Source organism: Tetrahymena thermophila (genome assembly GCF_000189635.1).
Source record: "Tetrahymena thermophila SB210 genomic scaffold scf_8254582, whole genome shotgun sequence".
NCBI classification, from domain to species: Eukaryota; Ciliophora; class Oligohymenophorea; order Hymenostomatida; family Tetrahymenidae; genus Tetrahymena; species Tetrahymena thermophila.
Genome location: NW_002476353.1, coordinates 236,035 through 251,117, shown reverse-complemented (window position 1 = coordinate 251,117; position 15,083 = coordinate 236,035). Strand labels below are relative to the sequence as shown.

Here is a 15,083-nt window from a genome sequence, read left to right as displayed (position 1 = left end):
CTTCTAAGTAAAGATTGATTACTATATTTAAAATGAGTGAATTTCATCCACAGAAGCTTTTAAAAATAATTACTAAATTATTAATCAATAAATCATCACATTATTTATTTTTTAAGTTATTTTCATTCATAAAAACATATCAAAATAAATAATTTTATAAATAAGAAATATTGATTAAAATAATTTAATATATTTAGGTGGTTTATATATTTATTGAATTTATTACTAATTTTGAGCACATTAAAAAAATTTACAAGTTGATTTCATCCATGCCAAAATAGTGACTAAATAATCAATCAATTTTCCATAGAATAATAGACAAAAAAAATAAAAATTTTTTGATATATATAATATTAATTAAAACAATTTAATAAATATATTTAATTGAATTATTTATTTTTAAACAGATTAATATTTTTTTAATTCAATTCATCTACAAAAGCATATAAATTATCAACGAACAAATTATCACATTTTATTGATAATCTTTAAATTATAAATATTGGTTAAAATAATTTAATATACTTAATTGAATTATTTATTTATAAAAATTTTTATTTATTTTTAAGTGGATTTAAAAATTTTTAATTTGAAACGAAATATGAATGATGCAAAAACAAATTACTAATTGATGATGATAATATTAAAATAACAATTATGTATGACATTTATTTTCACTTTGAAAGAATGTTATTTATATCTAACTCAAAACCTGTGAGCTATTCTTCAATCATAAGATTGAAAACCATTATTGGAATGCTTCCCTTAGGATCCATTAACATAAAGGCTTAAAACTTAGCTGAGTTATCGCTTTCTTTAGAAATAAAGATGCTATAAACTTTACCTTCAGCTCTGACAGTGTCGGCGTCTTTAGGAGCAGCTGGGTGTTCATCGAGATGTCCTCTGGTGATAAGATATTCATTGGGATTTACTTTTCTTCTGTGTTGAATTCCTAACATTTCTCTAGAGCTTACAACAAATTTACCCTTGGTTTTGAATAAAAGAACTTAAGTATCTGCATCAATTTGCTCAATAACTTTAAGTTGATCACACATTTCTCTTGAGTTTTTCTAACCTTCTAAATTTTCAAAGAAGTAACTAACTACTTTTTCATAGCTAGCAGGAATGGTTCCTTCTAATTTCAAAAGCTTAAGTTCGTAATTTTAGTATTTGGTTGTAGAGAGTGTTAAGTATTTTCCTTTCTTTACTTCTTCCCAGTTAGTAAGTTTTCTAACTTCGTAAGAATCTGCAACAGAGGTTTCGATAATTTGCTTATTTTTATTTTGGATCATTTTAGTTAGTTAGGCTTTGTTGACTGATAGCTTTTAGATACTTGCTTTTATTTGTTTGATTGTTTGTTAATTTATTTTATTATTCTTCGATTGTGATCCATTTTTATGGAGCTATTTAAAGGATAAAAAAATTTGAAATCATTAAAATAGATAAATATTATTGCGTGAATTAATTATCAAATTTAATTAATTTACATTATTTCAGATTTTCAACTTAAAATTAATTTAGAATTTATCAGGAAGGTACACTCAAATGTTTACATTCTCAAATTCATTTTTTCTTTTTCTATTCTTTTTTTTATTGGTTAAATTTAATATTTCAATATCTAAAATCCCAGCCATGCACAGTTATAACCAGAAAGTAACTTTTTTTACCATATTTAAAATTATGTTACATAATATGTGTTATTAATTGTTTATTTAAATTAAATAATAACAAAACACTACATTTTCATATCCTTTTTTCCAAACTATTTATAGTAAAAAAATATCAATAACATAATAAAATTTAAAGTAATTAAAGTATTTTTTTTGATTTTAACTAAAATTCAGCTTGTTTAAGCTAAGAATTATAACAAAAGTGCATAAGATTTAAAAAATATGAAATTTATTTTTAAATAATATCCTTTAAAATTAGAAATGAACTTAAACAACTAACAAATATAAAATCTTAATCTAAAATATTTATTTTGCTAGTTAAAAATGTTTCAACTTTTATTATTTAATATATTTAAATTGTAAAATCTTATTTTCTTAATTTAAAAAATCATAAAATTAAAATAATATAATCGAATAAAGTTAAAATAAACTAAATATTTATCAATAAAGTATAAATAAGCACATATGAAACATTATACTGAAAATTATAAATTTGAAAAATTAGAAGTAAAAATCTTATAAAATTATATATTTGTTTGCTTTCTTGCTTGTTAGCAATGATATCTTAAATACAAAATTATTATAAAATTGATAATAATAAAATATTTTTCTTATTTGTTGTGAATAAAATCTAAATATTTTTAACTGAAAAAATTTTTAAATTTAAAGAATTATTGAAGTTAAGTTTTAAGTGATAAATTATAAATGTTAGAACGAATGAAGTGACAAAGATCAAACATGTAGTTACAAAAGTAAATATATTATTTAAATTAAACTATCAATGATTTTTAGTGTTTGAGGGTGAAATTCGAATCTTATTTGTTTTACCCATCTCAATGTCAATTTCTTTTTGAGGATTTTACTTATTATCTATTAAACTATATATAGGGATTTCTTTGTTCAGAGTTTCTAATTATAATTACTTTTCTTCGTGATCATATCTTCCTTCAGCAAAGTTATTGAAGATTTGCTCAATGGTTGCTTGTCTGACATTGTATGATGCAATATTGAGATTTCTTTTATTGTGCTCAAATTATTCGAAGACTTTACCTATTGAGATTGAAGGATTAGTTATTTTAAATCTATAAAGGTTAGAGAAATGCTCAATAATTGAGAATTTGCCGAATTCGGTACGAATAAAGTTTTAAATTCTTTCTCCATCGTTTTCTATGCAAACATATTCAGCTAATTATTCTGCTGTGACACCCTTCTTTTTGTTAATGTTTTAGAACATAGTTTTAGCTGATCCTTCCAAGTCAAATTACTTAATAAGTTAAGGACTTCCTAATTTGGTCAAAATATTTTATATTTCATCCATAGTAGTTAATTTTTATTAACCAGAGACATTAATACCTTTCAATAATTGTTCTGCCATTTACTTAGGAATTTCAGTCTTTACAACGACTTCATATCCTTAACCAAATTTATTTTTTATTTAAGTAAGAGTTCCAAGACATTTAAATGCACCATTAACCATAATAGTTAATCTTGTACAAAGTGCTTCTGCTTCTTCCATAGAGTGGGTAGTCAAAATAATAGATGATTGTTTTCTCTTGGTTGATATTCTGGAGATAACATTCCACATGAAACGACGAGCTTCAGGATCCATACCTGTTGATGGTTCATCTAAGAAGACGATTGGAGGATTACCAAGCATAGCAATAGCAACTGATAATTTACGTTTGTTACCACCAGAGTATGTTCCAGCTAGCTTATGCTCGAATTCAGATAAGCCCATTTCTTTGATCTTTTTAGCTACTAAACCTTCACGTAACTCATATGGGATACCTTTAATTGCTGCATAGAGTTCTAAGTGTTCCCTAGCAGTAAGATTTTCGAGAAGAGCATCGAATTATGGGCAATATCCGATGTGCTTTTGAGCTTCACTCATTTGAGTACGCAAATCATAACCTTTAATGTGAGCTTATCCAGAAGACTATTAAATTTCACCTGCTAATATTTTGAATGTTGTAGTCTTACCAGCTCCGTTAATACCTAAGAGACCAAAACAGTCACCTTCTTTAATACCGAAAGAAACTCTATCTACGGCTACTTTGGGATCATTTTCATCAGTATAGTAAACTTTCCTGATGTTGTTGACTCTAACTGTGTATTCCTTAGGATCAGTTTTAGCAACAGTATCCATTTCTTTTTGAACATCTGAGTCAAAGTTATTGTTAAGATATTTAATTTCCTAATTTCTCTTAGGACAAATGATTTAAGAGATAGGTTTCATATCTTTGAAGAATTCTATGATGAAAACCAACAAGAAGTAGGCAGCACCTTCAATAGCAAGGCACATAATATCACCTCCGGCCATATCCATGTCATATGTACCTGCAAGAGTTTATGAACCTACAACTGTGGCATATAATTATTTGTTAGCCATGTTAGTTACACCATACCCAAAGCAGAAAGAAGGTAAAATACGGAAAACCCATTATAACTTAAGAGCAACTGAGTTGGTTGTTTTAATAATTCTTAAGACCATTACAAGTACTGGAAGAACAGCACCAGTTAAGAAATTAAAGAAGAAACCAGTAACTTAAGCACTGCCAGATGATTAAAAGAGGAAACCAAATGAGTAAGTGAATGGAATAATACCCCAACCATATAAAATGAAGAGGATGCTGATAGCGCCAAGATTTTCGCCCGACGCAAACGTATCTATGTCATATGCGAGTACCATGCAAATACATATACAAGATGGGAAAAGATGCTTTATCATATCCACTGCATAGTTGCTTGTCCAATAACTTATTATGCTTACTCCTGATACTAATTATTGATGTTTACTTTTTTCTTCACGTTCCTTAACAGTTAAGGTAATTAAAGAAGCAGGAATTAATGACAAACCAATAGCAAAGTTGAAAGCAGCTACAATACCTTATGTAGTATTTTAGAATCCTTTTACTGATTTAGGTAGAGGGAAAGGATTAAGAGTGACTGAGATGCTTTTGGTGTTATCTCCAGTGGCTAACTAGAGGATAGCGTTATTCATTTAATTAATGAAAAGAGGAGGAGTACTGCAAGAGATAGTTTAAGTTTCGGTTTCATAGGCATACTACATATTTAAATTATCAATTTTGTTAATATAGTAAGAACCCTTTCTATCAACACTTCTGAGTTCAAAGTTTTAATTATCCCAATCTTATTTTGAAGCTGCGTTGTAGAAAGTAGCCTTCCAATCATGAGGGTTGAAGTGAGTGAAGAGAGTATTCATTTTGCCTGTATCTTCGATACCTGAATAAATAATATTCAATGGAGTATCGTAAATGGAAGGTTCAATTAAAAGAGAAGGACTGGATTAAATATTATTAATAAGAGTAATAGCCAAACCAACAATAACAATCAAAATAGGAAGGAGTACTTCACAAAGGAGACCTCTAATATCTCTTCTGAAATATAAGAATCTCTTGACACACAAAGCTCTGAAGTGAGCGCAGAAAATGAGGAATCTACTTTTGATACGGACAGAGTTAAGATCGAAATTATCAACTTCTTCTTCTTCTTTTTCTTCTTATTCTTCCTTGACTTATTGAGAAAGACGAGAAACAGCCATTTTATTAGCGTGCTCTAAATCAGCAACTCTTAAGAAAACTTCTTCAAGAGTTGTAATTGAAATACCGTAAGATTCAATTTTAAATTAGGATTTTTATGAATCAAGTCCTTTAAAAATAGTTGGGAAAACGTTAACAGTTTCTGATTTCATTTAAATGGTGATTTCAGCTGAAACATCACTGAGAACATTAATGGAAGGATTGATTGATTTGACAAAATTAATAATAGGGGCACTATCAACAGTGTTGTCCTCTTTCACAATTGTCAAATTGTAACCAACACCGAAACGATCTTTTAAGAATTCAGAAGAACCGCAACAAATCAATTTACCCTTACCCATGATAGCAATTCTATCACCTAAATAATCAGCTTCATCCATAAAGTGAGTAGTCAAGATAACAATTCTGTCATTTCTGTATTGCTTTAGCATATCCCAAATATATCTTCTTGCTGAAGTATCCATACCACTGGTAGGTTCATCCAAATACACAATTTGACTTCCACCAATGAATGCAATAGCTACACTCAAACGACGTCTTTAACCACCAGAGAGGTTTTTACTTAAAACATCTGCTTTTTCTCTTAAATCGACATCATCAACGAATTTCTCAACTTCTTCTTTGATCAATTTGCTATCAGTCATACCTTTGAAGGATGCGTAAAGGTATAAATGTTCACGAACAGTCAAATTATCGAATAAGATATCATGTTGAGGACAAACACCCATGAATGTTCTAATTTCTTCCATTTAGGTTTCAATATCCATACCATTTACTTCAGCCCAACCTCCAGTCATAGTAAGAAGACCTGTGAGCATAGACAAAGTAGTAGTTTTACCAGCACCATTATGTCCGAGTAAAACGAAAATTTAATCCTTGTACATAGTAAGATTTAATTTATCAACAGCCTTAAAAGGTTCACCTCTACCGTGGAATGTTTTTTGGAGGTTTCTAATTTTAAGTACTTCATTTCTATTTTCTTAATCTTTCAAAAGTTGGGTAACATCTTCAATGTTATTTTGATTATTGAATTCTAATTATATTTCTTCGTCCTTTTGTCTTCTTTATTATCTAATTTCTTCATGTGAAATGGCTACTTTATTTTTTTTAAGGAAACAATCAAGGAAGAAAAGTGGCTTTCTTTTACGGCCAAATTCGTTGGGAATAACTTGATCTAAATATACAGCCAATATTGCGAAAACAGCTATATTGAGCAAGTTCATAAGAATCTATGTCTAAACATCGAAATTGTTAATCTCGTAGTCATCGTTGCTAAATCCAATACCATCCATATTAGCTTCTAATACAAGAATTAAATTGCTTGAGCGGATAATACCACAATGAGTTGAGAAAGAACCTCCTGTATATTAAGCTCTTGATTTAATATCTGCACTCTAGAAAAAGGCATCAGCCATGTACATTAACAAAAACCATATCATAGAAATGATTGTTCCAATCTTAGAACGAGTAAAGAAAGCTTATACAAAGAGAGCTTAAAATATTAGAGAAATAGTAAAGAGCCAGAACCAAATAAACAAGAAGAAGTAATCACTCTTTTTGAAAATGGAAATTTTGAGAACCATGGCCATCAAAAGAGAAATGACTGTGTAAGTGATTAAATACTGAATGATATATGAAAGATAGAATGAAGAATCTTGCATACCCATAATTTTCATACCTTCTCTAATTTTTTTCTCCTTTTCTACCAATAGACTTTAAACTAGACGTAAGAAACTTAAAATCATGGGGAGAATCATAAAAGGACCAAAGTTATTACTTAACTATTCATCAATTTTATCTTATGTATATGAGGGTGATTGAATAGGATATATTTTAGCAGTAATTCCAGCAGAAGGATTACCAGTTTCTTTTTTTAAGATAAGATTATCGATATAGTGTTAGAGAGTCAAGAAACCAGAATCAACCCATAAGTCAAAAAGAGGATCCTTCATTTCAGTTTTGTATTTATAAACATCTGGACGAGTGGTATCTGGGACTTCATCATCTTCGTGAGTTGGTGGGCCAGTGTTGTTGAATAGGAGTTGATATGAATATTTACCAGAAACAGGAGCAGGTAATTCAATACCAAAGCACACTTCCCATCTGTACCCATCTTCTTATACAAAGTTATAAAGAGCGTCTACACTTGGCCATCTTTTAGTTTGGTAGCCGAATTCATTTTAAAGCATATGGTCAACCTAATCTACAAGATCACCTGTTTCAGGAATAAGAGCGACATATCCATTTCTAAATGAATTACCACCTTAAGTTCTTCCAATGCATTAAACAAGAGGTGGCTTAATTGCTTTGCCGCTTGCATCTACCTATCCAGTTGGAATACTAGGATAGTAAGTAGCTACATTAGGCTTATCAAAGTATGTTTGCTATGGTATATCTACTCTATCAACATTGCTTCTAAGAATAGTCATAGTTATGAAAGTTAAGACTACTGGCAAAAGAATTTCGAAGCAACTGCAGCCCCAACTTCTACGCCATAAAATCCAATTCTTTTTTAATAAAGCCTTCAAATGGCTTGTAGTTTTACTCATGGAACTATTGTTTGTGTTTTCAATCTAGGGAGAATCTAATTGATGTTAATTCTATGTTAAAGAAATTTAATATTAAGTATTCGATTAGTGTTAAACTTTTGGTTGAGAATCTTTTTTAGATGTGAAAGCTTTTAGTAATTATTAATTGATTTAACCTTACAAAATCTTTAGTTTTTTTTTAGCTTTTTGTATTAATAATATTTTTTACTTTTTAAATTAATAATATCATTAAATTAGGTTAAGATTTTAACATTTAAATAAATTTTGCAAATGATGTATTCAGATAGATTTGTTTTAAATTTGTAAAGAACTTTAAATTTTAAACGATTCTATTTTAATGAATATTAACTCTATTTTACTCATTTTTCTTAAAAGTCTTAGAGTTTTGATATTATTCAAGATTTAATTAACCTGATTTATTTTTACAATTACTTTTGATCAATATTAAAAAATAAAATTTTGTTAGAATTCATCATATAAAAAAAATTATTTACTCTAGTTCAACTATAAAGTCCAGTCCAGTTCTTTTATTTATTCATTTAGAAGCATATTAATAGTTTTCTATTCTATTCAAAAATAAAATGTAAATAATATCTGAAAATGAACGCCATCTAAATGAAACTCTAGACATTGAATACAAAAGCTGCTTTAAAATATTCTAAAATACTTTTTGGTGATATTTGCAAAGGTAAAATATTTTTGCGATAATTGCTTGTCTCATATTATATAAAATCCTAAAAATCACTAAATTTTATTTTTAACTATCAATTTTTTAAATTTATTTATTATTTTGATAAATTTTGATTTCCTCTTCTGATTAAACCTTTTTTGATTATTTACCTCAATTTTTTTAATCTTTTTGAAAGCTTACAAGATTTTTTAATTTGATTGAGAAGTTTTTGAAATCAAAAATTAAAAATTTACATTATCTTTATTTTATTTGTAAAAGTAAAATGAAATAATAGCATATTATCCAATCAATTTTATAAATTTCGTTTGAATCTTACCATACCATTATTCTAAATTTATAAAAATAGTTACAAAGCATTCTTGTTGTACCAAAAATATCAGAAATAGCAATTGTCTATTTTATAAAAAAACATCTAAAATTTTAAAATTAGAGATAAACTAAAATTATTAGAAATTTGAATTTTAAATTTAAAATAATAAAATTTTATCTTCATTTTTAATGCAAGATAAATTACAAATAACATTTTATCAATTTTGAATTAACTTTTTATTTTTGATTTCAGTGTAAAGTCGAAAAAATAAATTCAAAATCAAATTTATGAAATAATTAAATTTCTAGTCATTTTGAATTTCATTGTATAATAACAAAGTTATTGTGTTGACTTTACTGAGGATTAATTAAAAAAGTTAGTTCAGTAAATTTGGAAAATACATTATTAAAAATTTAATATATTTAACTAAATTATTTTTGATTTATTTTACTACATTTTAAAATAAATTATATATTAAGTTAAAAACTTTTTAATTTCAAGAGTTTAACATCTAAAATGGGATTTTTAAATTAGTTGAATGCAAAAAGAAAAATAAATCATTTTATTATTTTTTTAATTACAAAATGGTAAAAAAGGAGTTATTGCATATTTATAAAAAAGTTAAATCATTTTGAAATGAGAAAATTATTTATTAATTTATTTTATTTGATAAAAAAGAATTTGATCTCTCAAGTACTCTATTTTAATTAATATTACTAGCTAATTTAATAATTTAATCACATAGCAAAATTATAATTCAAAAGATTAACTGAGAATAGATAAATAAATTTTGCATTTTTATTAATTTAATATATTTATTGCATAGTTTTCGAAGAATAAATTCATTATAATATTTTATTAAAATACTAATAAAAATGAGATTTATTCTGATTCATATCTTATTAAAAAGATATATTTAATATATAATTCTGAACCTTAATTTTACTTTTTATTTTTTTATTTAAACCTTATTGATTAATGAATAATTTTAATAACAATAAAAAGTTAATTTTCTTAAATGTTATTTGAAAATGTCAATAAAAAAAAAATAGAGTTTATAAAATACTTTACAAATCATCATTATTTTTTATCAAATAAATTTTATATTTAATCAACAAGTCTGTTGATTTATTTTTTTCAATTTAAAGTTGAAAGTGCTAACAAAAATAAAAAAAAATTTTCCTAAAAATATAAAATGAAGCTATTAATTGCTACAAATCAAACGCAAACAGGGAAATAATTATGCTTATTTGTATTATTTTATATATATAATGATTTTCTAAAGTTGTACTTTAATAAACAAGCGTTACTATTTAAAGATTAGAATTATTTATAAAAAAATTTATAGTACAAATATAAATAAATGATGCAGATTTTTTCTCATTTTAATAATGTCTAATAAATTTTGTATTAATAAAAGTGAATGAATATACTAGAAATTCAAGCAATTATTGGTGCTTCAATTATAAAATAAAATCTATTTGTGGAAACATAAATAATATTTTAGCAGCATAAGACTTTAGAAAATAAGATTTATTTTTAGTCACTTGAACATTTTTTCATCAATCTTAAATTTTAAAACTATCTATTTCAATGAATATGTATCTATGTAGAATAGACATTTATTTATAAAATAGACAAGAATTTATTTAAAAGCAAACATCAATTAAAGATAATTAAATAATTTTTATTAATTCATATTAATTTAAAATGTTAAAACTGTTAAATGGAATTGTGATTAAAAAACAAGGAAAAGTAATTAAATTTCCTTTAAATAATAAAAAGTTATTCAAATTATGAGCGAATATAAAATTTTATAAAAAGCTAATTCCATCCCAATAAAATAAATTTATAACTTAATTTTTAAAATTTAACTTAAGAAGGAATTAGTCATTCATTTATTCATGCCTTTTATTTATTTACTTATCTATAACATCATTTTCAAATTTTGTATAAACAGATATTAATGGGTGTTTTTGCGAAATGTAAATTAAATATTTAAAAAAGATATTCATTTTATCTATCTATCTATCTATAAATTAATTAATAAATCAGTAAATATGTTCTTCTGTCTATCTCTAATATCTAATTTGAATTATAATTTTCATAAATATCTTAATAATATCTTCATAATAAAGATTAAAATTTTATTGATAGCAAAATAATTTAAAATATTCCTGACTATTTTTCATTAATTCTAGTAAGTAAGCAAATACAAATAAGATTCAAAATATTTTAACAAATGCTTAGAATAAATATTTTAGTTTGTGTTAAAAAATGTATATTTTATGAAATTTCTTTTTTATTAGATTTTAATTTGTGATAATATAATCTATCTATCTAAGAGAAAATCTGTTCGCAAAACAAAAAATAAACAATTTATTTAGTGTTGTCTGATAAATAATTATAAAAAAAAGCTAGATAAATAATATATAGGAATTATTCTGTAAAAAAATTATCATTTAGAAGTAATTCTGAAGCATTCATCTAAAATAAATTAAATAAGCAAAATAAGCAATTGGTTATGGACTTTATTAGGTTTCCTTTCAAGACAACAAATTAAACAAAAATAAAAGAAAGCTTTAGAAAGCATATAATATCTAAATATGGAGGCGAAGAAGCATTTTAAGCTGTGGAAAAAGCTTTTGAGACAATTAATGAACTTAGAGATAGATTGAATTTTGATCAAGTATCAATTAATAATATAGTAGAATGCGAAAATTTAGAAAGGACTATATACAAATACTTAAAATATGCTTAATAACTTTAAAAAAAGTATACAGTTTTTTTAATTTTATAGTTTATGTCTGCTTTTCATTACTATTTCTCATGATATTAAGTTTTTGAATAATTTTTTTATGAATTGAAAATTTTTAGATTCAAGTTTGAGAGTTGGCAATAAGATAGAGTAAACATAGAGTTTTAATGGACTGATTCTTTTAGATAAAAGGAAATTATAACTAAGACAAGCAATTTGAGAGTAGAAATGTGTTCTATTTTATATAATTTGGCTATCCTGCTTTATTATATTGGTATAGCCTATATGAGTAATGGATCATCAGATGGACGTAAGAACGCTATTAAGAAGTATAGGTAAAAAAAATTTGCCAACCCTTTTTTTTTTTAGTAGCTGAGATATTTAGCAATCAAGTCAGAGAAAAGTACTTATTCAATTAATTTTAAATGATTTAAAGGTATGCTTTGTGGGCTATTATGGAATTAAAGAGGAATCTTCCATCAATCATAAAGGATCTAAAAAAGCCTCATTTAGACTTTACTGTCTAAAATATTTCAACACTTGAAAATATCTTATATGGTCTCTGCTATATTTGTTTATTTTTCAACTTGGAATAAAATGAAAATTAGATCGGAATTTAGCACATTGGTAATTTATTTTACTATTTATCTTCCTGATCATATTTCTTTTTTCCTGACCTGATTAATCAATCAATCAATCATATAAAAACTTAGATATTTGCGGGAATAATTTTTATATGAATTTAATCAGATCTTTAATTGTTTAAAGAATATATAGAATCTTTCTCTCATTATTATTTGTTTATTATAAAGCATCTCTGGCTGGTGAAGCCAATAAGCATTTCTAACTTGCGTTAAAAATTACTAATGAAGTTTTCAATGACTAGAATACTAGTTTCTCAAAGAATTTCCTTCTTGAGTAAAAGAAATTCTTATATTCAAACACAGTATACTATTTTGGTATGACAGCACTTAAAATGGCAAAGCATCACTAAAACAAGCTTGAAACAGAGTAATAAATCCCTCATATGGGTATTGCGATTGCCTATCTCGAAAAAGCTAGAGGAATTTTACAATTAGCGATGAAAAATTTAGATAATATATCCCAATCAAAGAAGGATAGCATAAACAAACTAAGCTAAACTATAGAGTAAATGTACTAAGAGTTCGTTTAAAAAAATCAGCAAGTAAATAAATTATTATTCAATTAATTAATTAAATGTAAATTTTATTCATTTGATATTTATATTTTTGATTGAATAATACTCAAAGTATTTAGTATTTCATTCATACAATTTTTTGTGCTATTAAAAAGATATACAGACATTAGATAATAAACGAATAGCAATTACCCATGACATAGCTTTAATAGAATATAAGAATAGTTTTTGCTATGCCTCCTGACTTAGAAGTCGAGTAACCCGATGAAGCACAGTTTAGAAACTTACTCTCTCCAGATATAATTTAACTTCTTAAAGAAGTCAAGAAAATAGCAGAAAGAAATAAAACTGAAGTCTGCAATAATCTGAAAGCCTTAAAGGAATTTAGAATTAAGAGTTATTTAGCAAACTTTGTGAACGGGTACTTAGAAATGTTGCAGCAGTCATCACATTATTAATAGAAAAATGGTATGTCTGCCATGAGGATGTCTCGTCAACTTCCTTAAACAATTTAGTAAAAATTAGATGCTATTTAGAAAAAAAAAGGAGAAGAGGAAATTTTAAGGCTTATTACAGTTTTAGATGATAACAGCACAAATGCATAGATTTATATAAATGAATGTCTGGAAAAGCTTAAAAAAGAAGAAATAGAAGACGAAATTAATAGAAATAAATATAAGCAATCATGGGAAATAGTTCCTTCCACTTAAGCCAATCACAGCTACATAATGAAGATTAAAGGTAAACAAACTATTTTTGTATTTAGATATTATATTTAAGAATTCTAAAAGAATTATAAGGCAATTTAAGAGAAGGTGAAGCTATTGATAACCAATCAAAATAGTAATATTAAGATCTGTAATTCTACTTCTAATTAATAAGGTAAGGAAAGGATTATATAGTATCTCTAATTCCTTAAGCATAGGACTAGCAGTTTGCTAGAGAATTTACAACACAAATTGAGAATATAAATTAATTAGACGAAAGCGTCCGCAATATTATATCCTAAGTAGAATAAGAGACAGATTCAAACAAAGATTATTTAGCCAAAGTTGATATTTAATTATTACTATCTTAAGCAAGCTAACAAAGATTAAACAGAGATAAAACTATTGAATTTATTTGTTCATAATCAACTCAAATTTACATGACTCTCAATTAAATTGTAAGATTAATACAAAGCTTTTTTTTATTAATTAAAACATGATATTTTATGTAATTTAGATAAATTAAGCTTCTTTAATGGTAGAAGAAATATGTAAAATATCCTAATTTCTCAATTCTAAAAAAATGGCTAATGAAGCACAAGATTCAATTAAGGTAAAAATGAATGATATTTATATTATTTTAATACATATTTTACTTAAAATTAAGGAAATTGAAAAAATAAATAATGGATTAGGAAGAATTATGGAATTATAAAGCGATTTAGAGCAAGGAATTGAGTTTTATAAATTATTGTTTGCTGCAATTACAGACATCGATTCTGAAATTGAAGATTATCTTACATCAAGATAGTAGTTAAAAGAAAATCAAATATATGTAATTGATGTTAAAAAATAGAATGAAAACAATGATGGATATGTCACAGATCAACCCTTCTTTGGAGACGGAGGCTTCCCAATAGGATAAAGTAAGTATATTCCAGTTAACAATCAACAGCAAAGCTTTGTCAATTAAAGTTCAGAAATAGATCATACTTGGTGATAGTTGTTATTAAATACTTGATTGTATATAATTCATGTTACAGCATTTAACTTGTTCAAAATCATCTTAAATATTATTTGTTCATTAAAAATAATATTCAATTATTTAAAGAAAGTTATAAACAAACACTTATTTATTTGATTGTGGTTTTCTTCTGTAAAGATTTTTTTCCTTGTTAAATTTTGCATTTAATTGTATTATACTACGCATCCAATTTTGCCTGAATATATACCAAAAAAAGGAAAACTTATCTTAATATTAAAAATATTTAAAATATATTTTTCTTTGCTTTATTAGCTTTTAAACCTTTAAAATTAATAGAAAAATCAAAAATGTAAAACTAATAAAGAAATGAGTAAAAAAATATGCATACTAGAATCTAAAAAGATAGATTTGAGCCACAAAAAGATTTTGTATTACAAAGGTTAATAATTATAGTACTTATTTAATCATATATTGGATCAGTGCGATTACTACTTTTACTGTATTTTATATTAAAAAAACTAAAAGATTATTAATATCCTCTTTTTATTATTTTTTAAATAAACTATAAATCATAAAACAGTGTAGCATTTATAGAAGCTTAAACATAAATAAATAAATACTATTCAAAAGCTACTTAATCAATAAAGAAAGATAGTTAGTTCATATTGAATTATATTTAAAAAATATTAAGCTC

General features: G+C 25.3%; 3 protein-coding genes across 3 annotated transcripts; 1 reads left to right on the top strand and 2 right to left on the bottom strand. All coding sequences in view use genetic code 6, as the record gives it.

Annotated features, from left to right (window-relative positions):
- Positions 1-730: 730 nt before the first annotated feature.
- On the bottom strand, positions 731-1,114 carry TTHERM_000138239 (hypothetical protein; the record flags this gene model as incomplete). The annotated part of the gene is made up of 1 exon (XM_012798503.1): positions 731-1,114. The coding sequence occupies one exon, from the start codon at positions 1,112-1,114 to the stop codon at positions 731-733; it is 384 nt and encodes a 127-aa protein (XP_012653957.1).
- A 1,334-nt stretch (positions 1,115-2,448) lies between these two features.
- Positions 2,449-7,779, bottom strand: TTHERM_00138260 (ABC transporter family protein; the record flags this gene model as incomplete). The annotated part of the gene is made up of 1 exon (XM_001019808.1): positions 2,449-7,779. The coding sequence occupies one exon, from the start codon at positions 7,777-7,779 to the stop codon at positions 2,449-2,451; it is 5,331 nt and encodes a 1,776-aa protein (XP_001019808.1).
- A 3,525-nt stretch (positions 7,780-11,304) lies between these two features.
- Positions 11,305-14,404, top strand: TTHERM_00138280 (alix V-shaped domain binding to HIV protein; the record flags this gene model as incomplete). The annotated part of the gene is made up of 8 exons (XM_001019810.3): positions 11,305-11,555; positions 11,658-11,873; positions 11,975-12,165; positions 12,351-12,724; positions 12,853-13,438; positions 13,489-13,862; positions 13,922-14,017; positions 14,072-14,404. The coding sequence occupies 8 exons, from the start codon at positions 11,305-11,307 to the stop codon at positions 14,402-14,404; spliced, it is 2,421 nt and encodes an 806-aa protein (XP_001019810.3).
- Between the last annotated feature and the right edge of the window lie 679 nt (positions 14,405-15,083).